This window comes from Herpailurus yagouaroundi, unplaced genomic scaffold (genome assembly GCF_014898765.1).
Source record: "Herpailurus yagouaroundi ecotype Mexico unplaced genomic scaffold, PumYag 162, whole genome shotgun sequence".
Classification (NCBI taxonomy): Eukaryota; Metazoa; Chordata; class Mammalia; order Carnivora; family Felidae; genus Herpailurus; species Herpailurus yagouaroundi.
In genome coordinates, this window is record NW_024412403.1 from 32,408,131 (window position 1) to 32,420,828 (window position 12,698).

At 37.4% G+C, this 12,698-nt stretch overlaps 1 protein-coding gene across 9 annotated transcripts in view; it reads right to left on the reverse strand.

Annotated features, from left to right (window-relative positions):
• The window catches only part of ROBO1 (roundabout guidance receptor 1), a 1,150,898-nt gene that overhangs the window by 103,917 nt on the left and 1,034,283 nt on the right, over positions 1-12,698 (reverse strand). For all 9 annotated transcript variants that reach the window (XM_040484208.1, XM_040484209.1, XM_040484213.1 and 6 more), the window contains 3 exons: positions 11,637-11,757; positions 11,145-11,283; positions 8,391-8,518 (listed from right to left, as the gene is read on the reverse strand). In XM_040484208.1, the coding sequence (XP_040340142.1) occupies positions 8,391-8,518; positions 11,145-11,283; positions 11,637-11,757 (388 nt within the window). The remainder of the gene's footprint in view (positions 1-8,390; positions 8,519-11,144; positions 11,284-11,636; positions 11,758-12,698) is intronic.

A 12,698-nucleotide genomic window follows, 5' to 3' on the forward strand; every position in this document is an offset into this window, starting at 1 on the left:
CCACTTTTATGAGCATAGAAATATTTTGTTAATTATTATTTTATCTCCTATCAGTTCACTGATGTTTGTTTACATTATATGTATATATATTTTTTTCAACAAAAGAGAACACTGAAACTCAAACTGAATGACTTTCCCTTGATTCACCCACACAGAAGATGTGATACGAGCACCAAGGATGCCCCAAAGACTGAGAAGACAAAGTGAACACAGTGTTCCTCTAGGGAACTCAGAGGCATGTGGGGCAAACACTGAAATGCAGCAAGGGCAGCAAACAGCACCCAGCAGGTACATCAAAGTGGGGATCCCTGACCTGCTCATGGGTGAGGCCTGTGTATCATGCTTCCTCGAGGATGCTTACCTGAGCTGAGTCTAAGGAAGGAGTAATTAGCAAGTAGAAGACAGGGCAGGTAGAGGATAGGGCATTTTAGACCAAGGGACCAACATAAAAGCCCGGAGGTAAGCCACATGGTGGTAGTGCATGGAAAAAAAAGAGTAAACACTGGAGTGCTCCTTCACTGAAGGGAGTAGTGAGAGGGGACTGAGTGGCCAAGAGGAGCACTGTTAAGTATCTTGGGTCTTACCCTGGAGAGATGGAACCATGACAATGTTCAGATTTGTGTTCTAGATGAATGAACCTGTTGTTTGGAGAATGGGTTCCATTGGGCAAGATGGAGGCGAGGAAACCGATTAGAAATTAACAGACGACAAAGGCCTGAATGAAAATAGTGATGTGAAGGTGAGAGGGGTGGTGGGAGGGTTAAGAAATATTTAAAAGGCAAAAACAAGTAGGATTTTGTGCCCACTGACATGGGAGAAGTGTGAGAGTCAAGCATGACCCCGACCCAGCCCCTGAGCTATCTATCTACTGGCATGCAGCTGCCGGCTGTCCTGGCCTCCACTGATGCAAACAGGACAGAATTCACTTTCTGCCTCCTTCTCTGCTCCCATTTTCACTGCATCACTATTATTTCCTGTGAATTAATACTCACACTCTGGGTTAGTAGAAATCTGAAAGCTTAGACAAGCCTCTGACAGCTGCTTCTTGTTTTACTGAAAATTATAACTGCTCTTCAATTCCTAGTTCATTGGGACACGAAGTAAGGGTCAATCATAAACTGTAGCGCCCGAGATATTTCAGCAAAGCTGCTTGTTTGAAGCATGTGGTTCACCAGCAGCAAGGAGAGAAGCTCTAGGAAACATCCCATTAGCAGCAATTAAGTCAGCCAAAAGACAGTGTGGGTCTTTTTTTTTCTGCCTTTGTGTCTCCCTGGTCTCATGTCAATCTCAGACTTTAAGGCTCAGCCTTCCAGAAGCTGTCAGGGGCTAATCAATCCTAATGAGGAAGCACTCTGTTCCTTCATTGCATAGTAGGCATAAATACTTATGGGAAGCACCAGACAACTAACAATTCTTCAGAATGGAATTGAATGCACATCCTTTTGAGGATTCATTTGAATATTCCTACTGTGCGCCAACAATAAATTTAAAGAGACAGCAATGTCATTCATGGTACCATATATTATCACTAAAAAAATAAAACAGGTGACGAAATTGAGAGAAAGGATTCATTTCACATCAAAGGAAGAAAAACGGACAAGCACTTATCAGAAAAGAGCTGGGATTTCACAGAAATCCCACTCGTCTGGGAGCAGAGCATCACCTGGTTTAGAGATGTTTGGCATCTGCCTTTTCTTTTAACAGAGCTGCTGCTGAAAGGGCAGAAAAGCAACTGTTTCTTGAGCTTCAAAGAATAACTGGTCCCTGTGAGCGGTCTGCAGAGGAGTGCAGTGAGGTGTGAAGTAAGATCTAAACGTCCAGCTTTCTGTGTCGGACTGGCCCAGCACTCAGGGCTAAGGGAAAAGAGGGGGCTAAGTGTCTTTTTTAGTTCCTATTGTAAGACAGACAAACAAAAGTGGGATTAGCTTTTCTTAATGGTTCAAGTCAGCAAAGATAAAATGTGATTGCTTGGAGAATGGCTGGGGTATGAAGTCTGTTTTCAGTCTGGTTTCCTGTCACAGACACAGTGATGGGAACATGATCATTCTGGTGACAGAGTCACAAATTCACTTTGGAAATAAAATTGTGACAGTAATAATAGCTGCTTTATCTATAAAGTTGCAAAGGGAGTGGAAAGATTGATAATGCCCTCAAGTTTGCCTTGTTTAAGCAATGAATATCACTGAAGCAAAGAATCAGACAGACTCTTAGAGGCAGAGCACAGACTTGGATATGGGAGAAATGCGGAATTTCAACTAAACTCTGTGTGGCCTCATCCTCTACCTTTCCCTCAGGAGAGCACTCCTCAAAAATGGAATTATTTAAAAAGTTATCAACATGACTGTCCTCATAAACATATAATTACTCATTTCAAAGGGCTTGTTATTAATCCTGTAGTAAGTAAAATTATTTTTCTTCCTTTATTTTTCATTTAGTGCATTGAAGCTGTATTCACCATGCTTTTCCCAAAGGCTAACTTCAACCAAAGTGAATGTATGTTGCGGGGGAGGGAGAGGGGAAGGGCGGGGACTCACTTTTTAAATTAACCATGAACTGGTTCACAAATAAAAACCAGTAAAAAATAAAACTTAGCTATCATGTGATTTCAAGAACTTCAGGGTCCACCTGGCAAACATCTAACAGAGGCCTAATAAATAGGTTTAGATTACGATAGTAAAATAATATGAAACAAACCTGTGACCATTCTCAGAACACCAAGCAGAGGCATAAATTTTAGCCCTTTCAATGGCACACTGTTTAAAAACCTGGCAGGGAGCCTCTATGCATCTATTTTGTTCTGGTTAGATTTTATATTTTATAGGTATGTTACAACCTATGAAATGGTTATTAATACCACAGTATATATCTTTTGCCTTCAAAGATGGGGTCATCATACAATATAAAACACAAGTTCAGAAGAGAATTCATTCCTACCAAGACAAAGCCTACAATCCTGACACTTGTCAAATTGAGACGTTAAAGTGCAAATATAACAAGGCAATCGATCAAAACTGAGATGACATTAAAAAGATGCCTGATGTTTTGTGTGTATTTTAGGTTCACAAAGAGAATTCTTGAGGAGGTGTGGAGACATTATACACATAGAAGGAAAGTAGGGGCAGACACACATTAAGTATAAATATAATAACATTGATGTTAGTTTAAATTTATAGATAACAAAACAAATTATTCCACTGAATAACAGAATATTACGCTAACTGAATTTTCTGGTTAACTGGGAGTTAAGCAGAAACACTTTTCTGTTGTAATCATTCCAAACAGTGTTATTTCACCATTTTTATTGGTTATATAATAGACATTAATTATTTTTCAAGAAAATCAAATTACTGCAGTCTTTGCGTTTCATTCTGACAATCAGTTTCAATGATATACCAAAACTGACATGCAAGTTAAAGGAATCTGGATATTCTTTTTGAAGAACTGCCTAAATATTTATGGAGTCCAGGCTGCACATATTTTTAACTGAAAACTTCTTTTTTTAAATTTTTTAAAAGTTTATTTATTTATTTTGAGAGAGAGCAGGGAGGGGCAGAGAGAGAGAGGGAGAGAGAACTTCAAGAAGGTTCTGCACTGCCAGCATAGAGTCTGACACAGGGCTCCAACCCACAAACCGTGAGATCATGAGCCAAAATCAAGAGTCGGATGCTCAACCGACTGAGCCACCCAGGGACCCCGAAAACTTCTTAATATTGACAAATTTTATTATTATTTGCCTATTTCAAGAGTAAAATAAAATCTGCTATGTTATAAATAATCAACATTTTGATTTGGCTCGATAACTTGGTGTTTGCCTGCTCCAGAAGAAGTAATCCATCCAATGTCACATTGAGATATGTATGTGGTATAGGTCTTAGGGGTGCTGTTACTTGCTAATAACAGGGTGTGACCTCATAGTTTATTCATGGGTTGATTGATTAATTGAAGCTTCCAGGTGGTCATAAAGAAGAATAAGTAGTTTTTCAGAATATGACCAGGTCTTGGAAAGAATTACCAGGAAACACCCTATTTTAAGCAAAGGTAACCTGAGGTGCTGAGAATCCAAATGATTGGAAAACATAACAAAACAACAAATCCATTGAACATAAAATGTAATCTTTTTGATGATTTCTATTGCCTAATGGTCATTATTTTCATTAATTTATCTAATTATTTTGCAAAAGTTCAATGTAAATCTAGCACCAGAGCTTTGATGGCACACACACACACACACACACACACACACACACACAAAACCCACTTACCAAAAAGGCCAATAAATTTTGTTTCATAATGAAAATGTAATACTTTATATTTGAGAAGAGTTTTGAATAATTTTACATCACAAATTATCATGACTATATTAGTTCAATTTCTCAATTACAATAGCAGAAAAAGAAAAACCCTATCTGTCTAGAATTATCTGACCAGTACTAAATAACCAATAATTATTAAAATAAGCAATAAAGCTATCAATATGAATTGATATGAACTAATATGAATATGCTTCTTAGTTACAAAACATATACTTTGTAAGACAATATTTTAAATAATTTTATATATAATTTAATCCTTATAAAAGCTCTGAGGTTGGTATTACCATACCCATTTTATACACTGGGCAACTGAGGTTCAAGAAGTTTAAATCACCTTTTCTAGGTTGCACAGTTAGTAAATGATAGAAACTGCTAAATTCTGACTCTAATGTCTATGCTCTTAGCTACACAATTTTTTGTAATACATTTCTTCCAGCCCTGATAATACCCAAACTCTAAAGAAAAATTTTAAAGTCCTTTAATTTTTTTTTTTTTTTCAGTTCAAGTATGTCTTTATTCCAGGGATTCATGAACTTGCTTGTTTAAAATAAAAAATAAAGGGGCACTTGGCCAAAACAGTTGGTAGAGCATGTGACTCTTGATCATAGGGTCATTACTTAAAGCCCCAGGTTGGGCATGGAGCTTACTTTCAAAAACAAACCAAAAAATAAAATAAAATAAAGTAAAATAAAATAAAATAAAATAAAATAACAACTTTCTGTGTTCAGACACAGATTTCTTGAATTAGGTTCTCCAAGGGCATTCCAGACAGGTGGTGTATTTAATAAGATTCAGTAAGTATAGATTTGTAAGTAAGCTCAGATAACAAACTTCTGATAAGTTTAGGACACTCTGCCTAGTCCTAGGTTTAGCTCTAGTCCCTTTCAAACACAGACTACTAGGCAGCCATTGTTAGACGGCCGTATCTTCAAATTTGATCCAACAGAACCTAACCGTTAGCATTCAGAATCAAAGCCACTGCTAGCTTTCTGAATTTACCATAGGATGTCCTTATGATATTTTTACCACTCAAGCAGAAGGTTGAAGTCCATATTCATATTTCAAATTGGAACAAGTATTTATTAGATAATACACCTCCTATATGTCCAGTACGATGCTAACCACTATGAAGACTATACTAGTACAAAAAACAGGATAATTCTCAGAAAGAATATTTAAAGAATATATACAGGTAGAATTTCCAAGAAAATAGAATTGGGATTTCAAGAAAAAAAAAAATGGAAAGAAAGAAGTGATTCCAAGTCATGTTTATTTTTTAAATGTTAGAACTAATCATATCTGTACTGGGGATGAAATCCAATCGTCACCCATATTTAAGAATTTTTTTTTTCTAGTAACTTCTATCTGGAGAACAAAGTTTTGTTGCCCAACATCACCTCCCAAAATTAAATACTTATTGTATGAGGGTAAAGGAAAGGAAGATTATTTTTGAGCCCATGCTGACTCCAATAGTTCCTGTTAAAAATGAACCACAAATAAAATATAGAAATCAAGAACTACACTACTGAATTTCTTATTATAATTGTTTCCTGCTATCAAATAGATTCATTTGAAATTAGTTTCCCTTGTAGTACGTAGTATTTTTCTGTATTCAATCTCGAATGAAGAAAAAAAAAATACAACTTCTCAAGTTTCCTTTGAAAAGTTTCCTGTTTTTTTTGATTAGTTATCTTCTGCAGTTGGGAATCATGTTACTTTCTTAAGCATTTTATGTATATTATTCTAGAATGGTTAAAGATATTTTAACAGTGATGTTAATATGCATATTTTATTTTAATATTTAAATAAAAGAATGCCTTCTCAGCACTATACAGATATTTCATAAGTTTACAGAAAACCCAATGCAGCTGAAGTAAAATATTCTAAATTCCCAAAGTAGTTTCTGGATCTGATCATTTGTACCCAATTTCCATTCAAATTCAGGCTTAGGGAGTAAGAATTACATATGGAAAACTTAAGGCTGAATTAGCTTTGGACTTAGTTTAAAATTACAGGAAGAAAAAAATTAATAAAATTGCAGGAAGAAAGTCTATTTTGATTTCAATGTCCACTCTACATACAGGAAAATGGTATTATTGAAAGCATCAGACTCCTGAGGTAAAAGACTTTAAAACATAAAGTGAAACATATCTCTTTGACTAATGTGATAGACAAATCAACCTCCCTGTCACCACTGTCTAAAGAGAGATACACCTTTTCATGTCTTGTCTTATCCTGGGCTCCTTTTACTCCCTCTGGGGGGCTTTTAAACTGGGATTTGACATCTCTTAAATTTGTGCTTTTTCTAAACGTAAAGGGGTTTCCTTTTCTTACAGTTTTAGTCTTACACGGAGTTCAAGTCTAACTCAGATTAAAGAGAAGTAGTCTAGGCCTCAGAAATTCAATGTTTGTTCTTGATCTTTTCTTTTCCCTTCTTTCCTTTTGTTTTTATGAGGTTGAGCTAAAAACCCCAAAGTGGGACATAATGGCTTTACAGACAGAAAGAAAATATTCTTTCTTCTTTTTTTTAAGTGTAAAAAGCCCACAAAACTCTTTTATAGAAAGCCCACAACAGAAACACTCCTCAAAAGGCACCTTTTTCTTCATAATAGCCTTAGAGGAGCCAGTGTTCAGAAAAGATGACAACTACAAGTGTTGCTAATGTCAGACCCAGAAACAAGCTGTGGTTTAGGGCCCAAATCCCTGTTTACTCTATACCCTAGTCAAAACACAGGGGGAGGGATTCACCAGCAAAGTATGTTTTAAAGGTCATTGTCTCTCGGGGAGCCTGGGTGGCGCAGTCGGTTAAGCGTCCGACTTCAGCCAGGTCACCATCTCGCGGTCCGTGGGTTCGAGCCCCGCGTCGGGCTCTGGGCTGATGGCTCAGAGCCTGGAGCCTGTTTCCGATTCTGTGTCTCCCTCTCTCTCTGCCCCTCGCCTGTTCATGCTCTGTCTCTCTCTGTCCCAAAAATAAATAAACGTTGAAAAAAAAAAATTTAAAGGTCATTGTCTCTCAAATTCCGCAATAAAGAATTTGTCCCTAAAAAGAAAAAAAAAAAAAATGGGAGAGTTCTCGGATGAGACACAGTGAGAAATAATCGGTATGGCATCATGAAGAAAGGAGAACAGGGATCATGAAAATGAGAAACATCTGGATAATAGATATGAAGGAAGTGAAAGAACCATTTCTGCACAGCAGTTTAAGATGGGAGTCCGGCGTTCAAAACTTGTAGCCATCGAATGTGGCATCCATTTGGGTTCAAATAACATCAAATAATAAATCTTTATCAGAATTGCAAAGGGCAGGTGCAACTCATTCATTCAACGACTATTTACTGAATGTTTGTTATGTTACAGGACTGAAGGAACAAAAGAAAGTGGCAAAAGTCCCTACTCTGTGGATGGGTCTTACATTTTAGAGGGAAACAGAATTCTCTTATTTTTGGGTTCAGAATTGTACAGACCCTTGAAAGCGCGCGGTCCGAAGGAATGGTAGATTTGTTTCCATTTAAAGACAAAAGTTTTTGGGGCGCCTGGGTGGCACAGTCGGTTAAGCGTCCGACTTCAGCCAGGTCACCATCTCGCGGTCTGTGAGTTCGAGCCCCGCGTCGGGCTCTGGGCTGATGGCTCAGAGCCCGGAGCCTGTTTCTGATTCTGTGTCTCCCTCTCTCTCTGCCCCTCCCCCGTTCATGCTCTGTCTCTCTCTGTCCCAAAAAAATAAATAAACGTTAAAAAAAATAAATAAATAAATAAAATTAAAAAAAAGACAAAAGTTTTCATGGTGATAGCTGTCATCTAATTAAAAGATTAGAAGGGCTCTGTGTTTGAAGACCCAGAGATTTCAGGCACATACTCTCCGTAATTTTAACAACTTAATTCAATTTCCTGTCACAAACACTTACAGAGCTCCCATAGGCAAAACTTCTTTTAATTATGTTTGAAATAAAATATTTATATCATTATTTGAAGTCTATATTTAATGTGGACTACTCAAATAGATAATATTTTCTTCTAATATCAACATTATATTTCATGATATAAAAAAGCAACCACGACAAAAGCTTCTCCAAACCCTACCTTGAACAGTCAGAGTAGCTGATGCTTCTGCTTTTCCAACCATATTTTCTGCAACACAAGTATATGACCCCATGTCACCAGCCATCACCTTCCGAATTTTCAAGGTATGATCATCTCTGATTTCATATCTAGTGATATAACACAAAAAGCACAGTTAAGTGACCTTCTACTTGAAAATCCCATCATTTAGAAATATAACCCATCTAAGGCATCAAATAAACAACATGCAACGTTCCCTTCAGAAAATTTAAAACTAAAGGTGGAATGTGGCATTCCTCTAAGCAAGCATGAAGATAGAACCTGTTTTCATATTTATGTTGGGTAAACAATTAAACTACTTTCTAAAAGAATATTTTGGGCAAAGTTGGCACTTATTCATTTGTTTCCTCAAGCTGCTGTCCCCAAACTAAAATTAACAGACAGTGACTATTAGATAAATTCTTATTATAGGTCAGACTTTGTTTTATAGGTTTCATCTTTTAAAATTCTTACAATAATTATGTAAAGTATTATAAAGTATCATCTACATTTTGCAGATGAGAAACTGGAGGCACAGGAAAGTAAGGTAACCTGTCTTCGGTTCTCTGCTAGTTTAGTGGTAGAGTTGGTACCAGAACCCAGGCTCTTATTCTACAGTTCACTTGCCATGGCTCATCTTCTCTCCCCCTCAATATCGGGTTTCTCTTGAAGTTTCACTTCAATACTCTTTTTACTCTACATAATATCATGAGTTATATCAGCAACTGTGCTTTATATATTGATCAGCTGCACAAACATTCCTAATCCCTATTTCATTGAAGCTCTAAATTCATAATCCCAACTGACTAATAGCTCGACATCATATCCCATAGATATCTCATATTTCATATGTTAAATACAAGTTTCTTTTCTTACCCCATTATATAAACCAACTCATCCTAATACAATCTACCTATATCTTTCTTCAACAGCTCTATATCTAACAAATCATCCAATTCATCAGTTTAGTCTAAGAAATTTCAGTCCATGGGGCACCTGGGTGGCTCAGTCGGTTGAGTGTCCGACCACGGCTCAGGTCACGATCTCACGGTTTGTGAGTTCGAGCCCCACATCGGGCTCTGTGCTGACAGCTCGGAGTCTGGAGCCTGTTCCAGATTCTGTCTCCCTTTCTCTCTGCCCCTCCCCCACTCACACTCTGTCTCTGTCTCTCTCAAAAATAAATAAACATTAAAAAAAAATTAAAAAAATAAAAGAAATTTCAGTCCACTATGGATACCTGTCTGTAGCTCATGTTCCAGTTCAGGCAATCTATATCCCTTATCTGGACAAAAACAACAAGGGTGACCCTGCTACTAGATTTTCCCTGTATTAATGTAACACCCATAGTACTAAAATATTATTTTCTTTAAAAAGTAATCCTGTTCAGGGCACCTGACTGGCTCAGTCAGTAGAGCATGTAATTCTTGATCTCGGTATTAAGTTGGAGGCCCACGTTGTGTGTAGAGATTACTCAAAAATAAAATCTTTAAAAAAAGAAGGAATCCTGTTCATTCTAATCCCTTCGATTCATCACTGTGTATGCAATATGATTCAAAATTCTTCAGTCGATGATACAAAGCCCCTGATAATTTGGCCCCAGTGTCTCCAACCTGATATCCTGTAACTTCTTGCTATATGCCCTATGAACTAGTTATGCTAAACTTTCTACCCCTCAAAATGTGTGATGTTCTTTCTCAGATTTAAGTCTGTGTTGTAATGTCTCTTTTCCTAGAACACTCTTCTCTTTGGTCTTGCTTTTTAAATTTAGACATATTTTTCAAGACATTGCTTACATGTCACCTTCCTTCGAGAATTCTCTCCTGATTTCCTACTCCCACCAGTCTACATTTTAGGTGGCAAAGGGTTTGCTATGTTATTCTGTATCTATCCTTACAAATCTCCTTTGGGAGCTCCTGAAAAGCAGAAACTATGTCTAAGCCACTGTAACCCCAAAACCTAGCAAAGACTCAACACATGTTTGCTGAATGAATGAACAGACAGTTTAAAAACAATACCCGAAAGCTTCATTTCACTGTCTCATTCCCTAAGGCTGCAAGTGTACCTCTGCTCTTAGCCAATTTAAATACTTGACAGATATCAAGACACTCTGACTTCTACTATTCCCTGGTAGTGTTGTAGCTAAGAAAATAGACTCTTGCTCTTTAAATTGGTTCATACCTATATCTTTAATGTTGTACCTCCCTTCCCTTTCCTATCTACTCCCGTGCAAGAAATTACTATTAATTGTGCTCTGGTTGAACAGAAGAGAAGCCTGTTTAAAAAATATCACATTTGGGGTGCCTGGGTGGCGCAGTCGGTAAAGCGTCCAACTTCAGCCAGGTCACGATCTCGCGGTCCGTGAGTTCGAGCCCCGCGTCGGGCTCTGGGCTGATGGCTCAGAGACTGGAGCCTGTTTCCGATTCTGTGTTTCCCTCTCTCTCTCTCTGCCCCTCCCCTGTTCATGCTCTGTCTCTCTCTGTCCCAAAAATAAATAAACGTTGAAAAAAAAATTAAAAAAAAAATCACATTTTACAAGGGTTCCCTGGGCAGGGCAGGGTCAAGAATCTACAGTTCCTATGTGAAACCCTCAGAGGAAGCATGACACTCTCCTGCTTCTGGCCCCTGAACAAAAAGTCTAGAAGAGACTAGTCTAATGGTGTATATGCAAGTGCTGGTCTGATGAGAACCACAGAAATTCTGAATGGATGAATTGTTCCGCTAACTGCTGATCAGTACCTGGATTTGGGCAGTTCTCCATCATCTTTCCTCCATCGTACCGTAGGCACAGGGTCACCTCGGGCCTCACATTTAAATTCCGCACTGTCGTCCACAGTTACCGCCAAGTTACTAGGTCTCTTTACAAACGATGGTCTCTCTAAAATTAGAAAAAGCCATCTCAAAATCAAATAAAGAGAAACAAACTAAAAAACCATCTTAGATGTTCAGTGAAGACGTGTATAATTTGAAAATATTATTTACAAAATTATTCCACATAGTCCCCTTCTTCTAGAAGCCCCTCCCTAGGTTTAGGGTTTTCTCCCCCTTTTCCTCCCATGTCTTGGGGACTTTATCTCAGGCTGCTTTACTCATGTCTTCTCTCCTCTCCCACCCGCCCAAAATATTGGTCTACCTTCTAAAGAAGGTCATTTCTTTCTCCCTGTATAAAGATGCTGCAAAGTGGCAAGAGATCTACTGTACAGCGAGGAGAGGAGATAAAATTTCACTTACCCAAAACCGTTAGCTCAGCCACTTCACTCTCCCGTTCCCCAACCATGTTGGTACCAACACAAACGTATTTGCCAGCATCACTTTTGCGGGTGTAAGTGATCATGAGCTTTCCTCCTCGAATCTTAAAAAAAAAAGTTGTACGTGAATACCATTAACATGACTTTAGCCATGTTTACAAGACAGATATCAAAAAGCTGATGTACAGCATTTGCTATATTTATAGGTAGTAACTTTAGGCAGAATGTGTACCAAATGTACAGTAGAAAAGGGGCAAAACATGTCTACTTACCTACATCTTCTTACACAGTTATTACATTCCATATAACAAGAAATTTGTTTATCCCAAGTGGCCAAGTTCTTTCATATTATTTGGTTAAATGAAAACCGAAAAATTCTATGAGTAATTTGGTTAGCAAGTAGGAAAAAAAAAAAGGAAATTCTTAACACCATATATGAGTGTAATTAATATGTAAATACATATTAGCTACAATTGATTTCAAGGAAGCATATTCTGGTACTAGAAGATGTGGAAATAAAAATGACCCTAATTACTTAATTTGTTAGAGTTGTTTTAAAAGAACATATCTTTAAAGATTCAAAACACCGCAGAAACTGACGTGTTCTAAAAAAAAATAATGTATGTGTTTCTGCTGCCCAAGGAATTTCTTGGGGACTTAGGAGGCAGAGACTGAACAGATCCCAATAAATCATCTGGAAAGTCATTTGGACACACTCTTGAACATTTAATTATTTGAAGAAGAATTAATTACAAATGTAAGCAGACTTCCAGTACAATAAATAGGCTGAAGTTAACCATGAATTAAGAGCGGGATGCGGAAATTGAACTATCTTTACTTAATTTAATATGCTTTTGGTGGAGAGTTGGGTTCAATTACCCATGAATATCTCTAATTCTCTGAACCTTAGAAAGGTTTTGTCAGGGATAACTTCTAGAATGTTTCTTCATGCAGGTTTTAACCTCAACCTCACAGTTATTCTGTACAGTGTACTGAAGAAAGAAAGAAAGAAAGAAAGAAAGAAAGAAAGAAAGAAAGAAAGAAA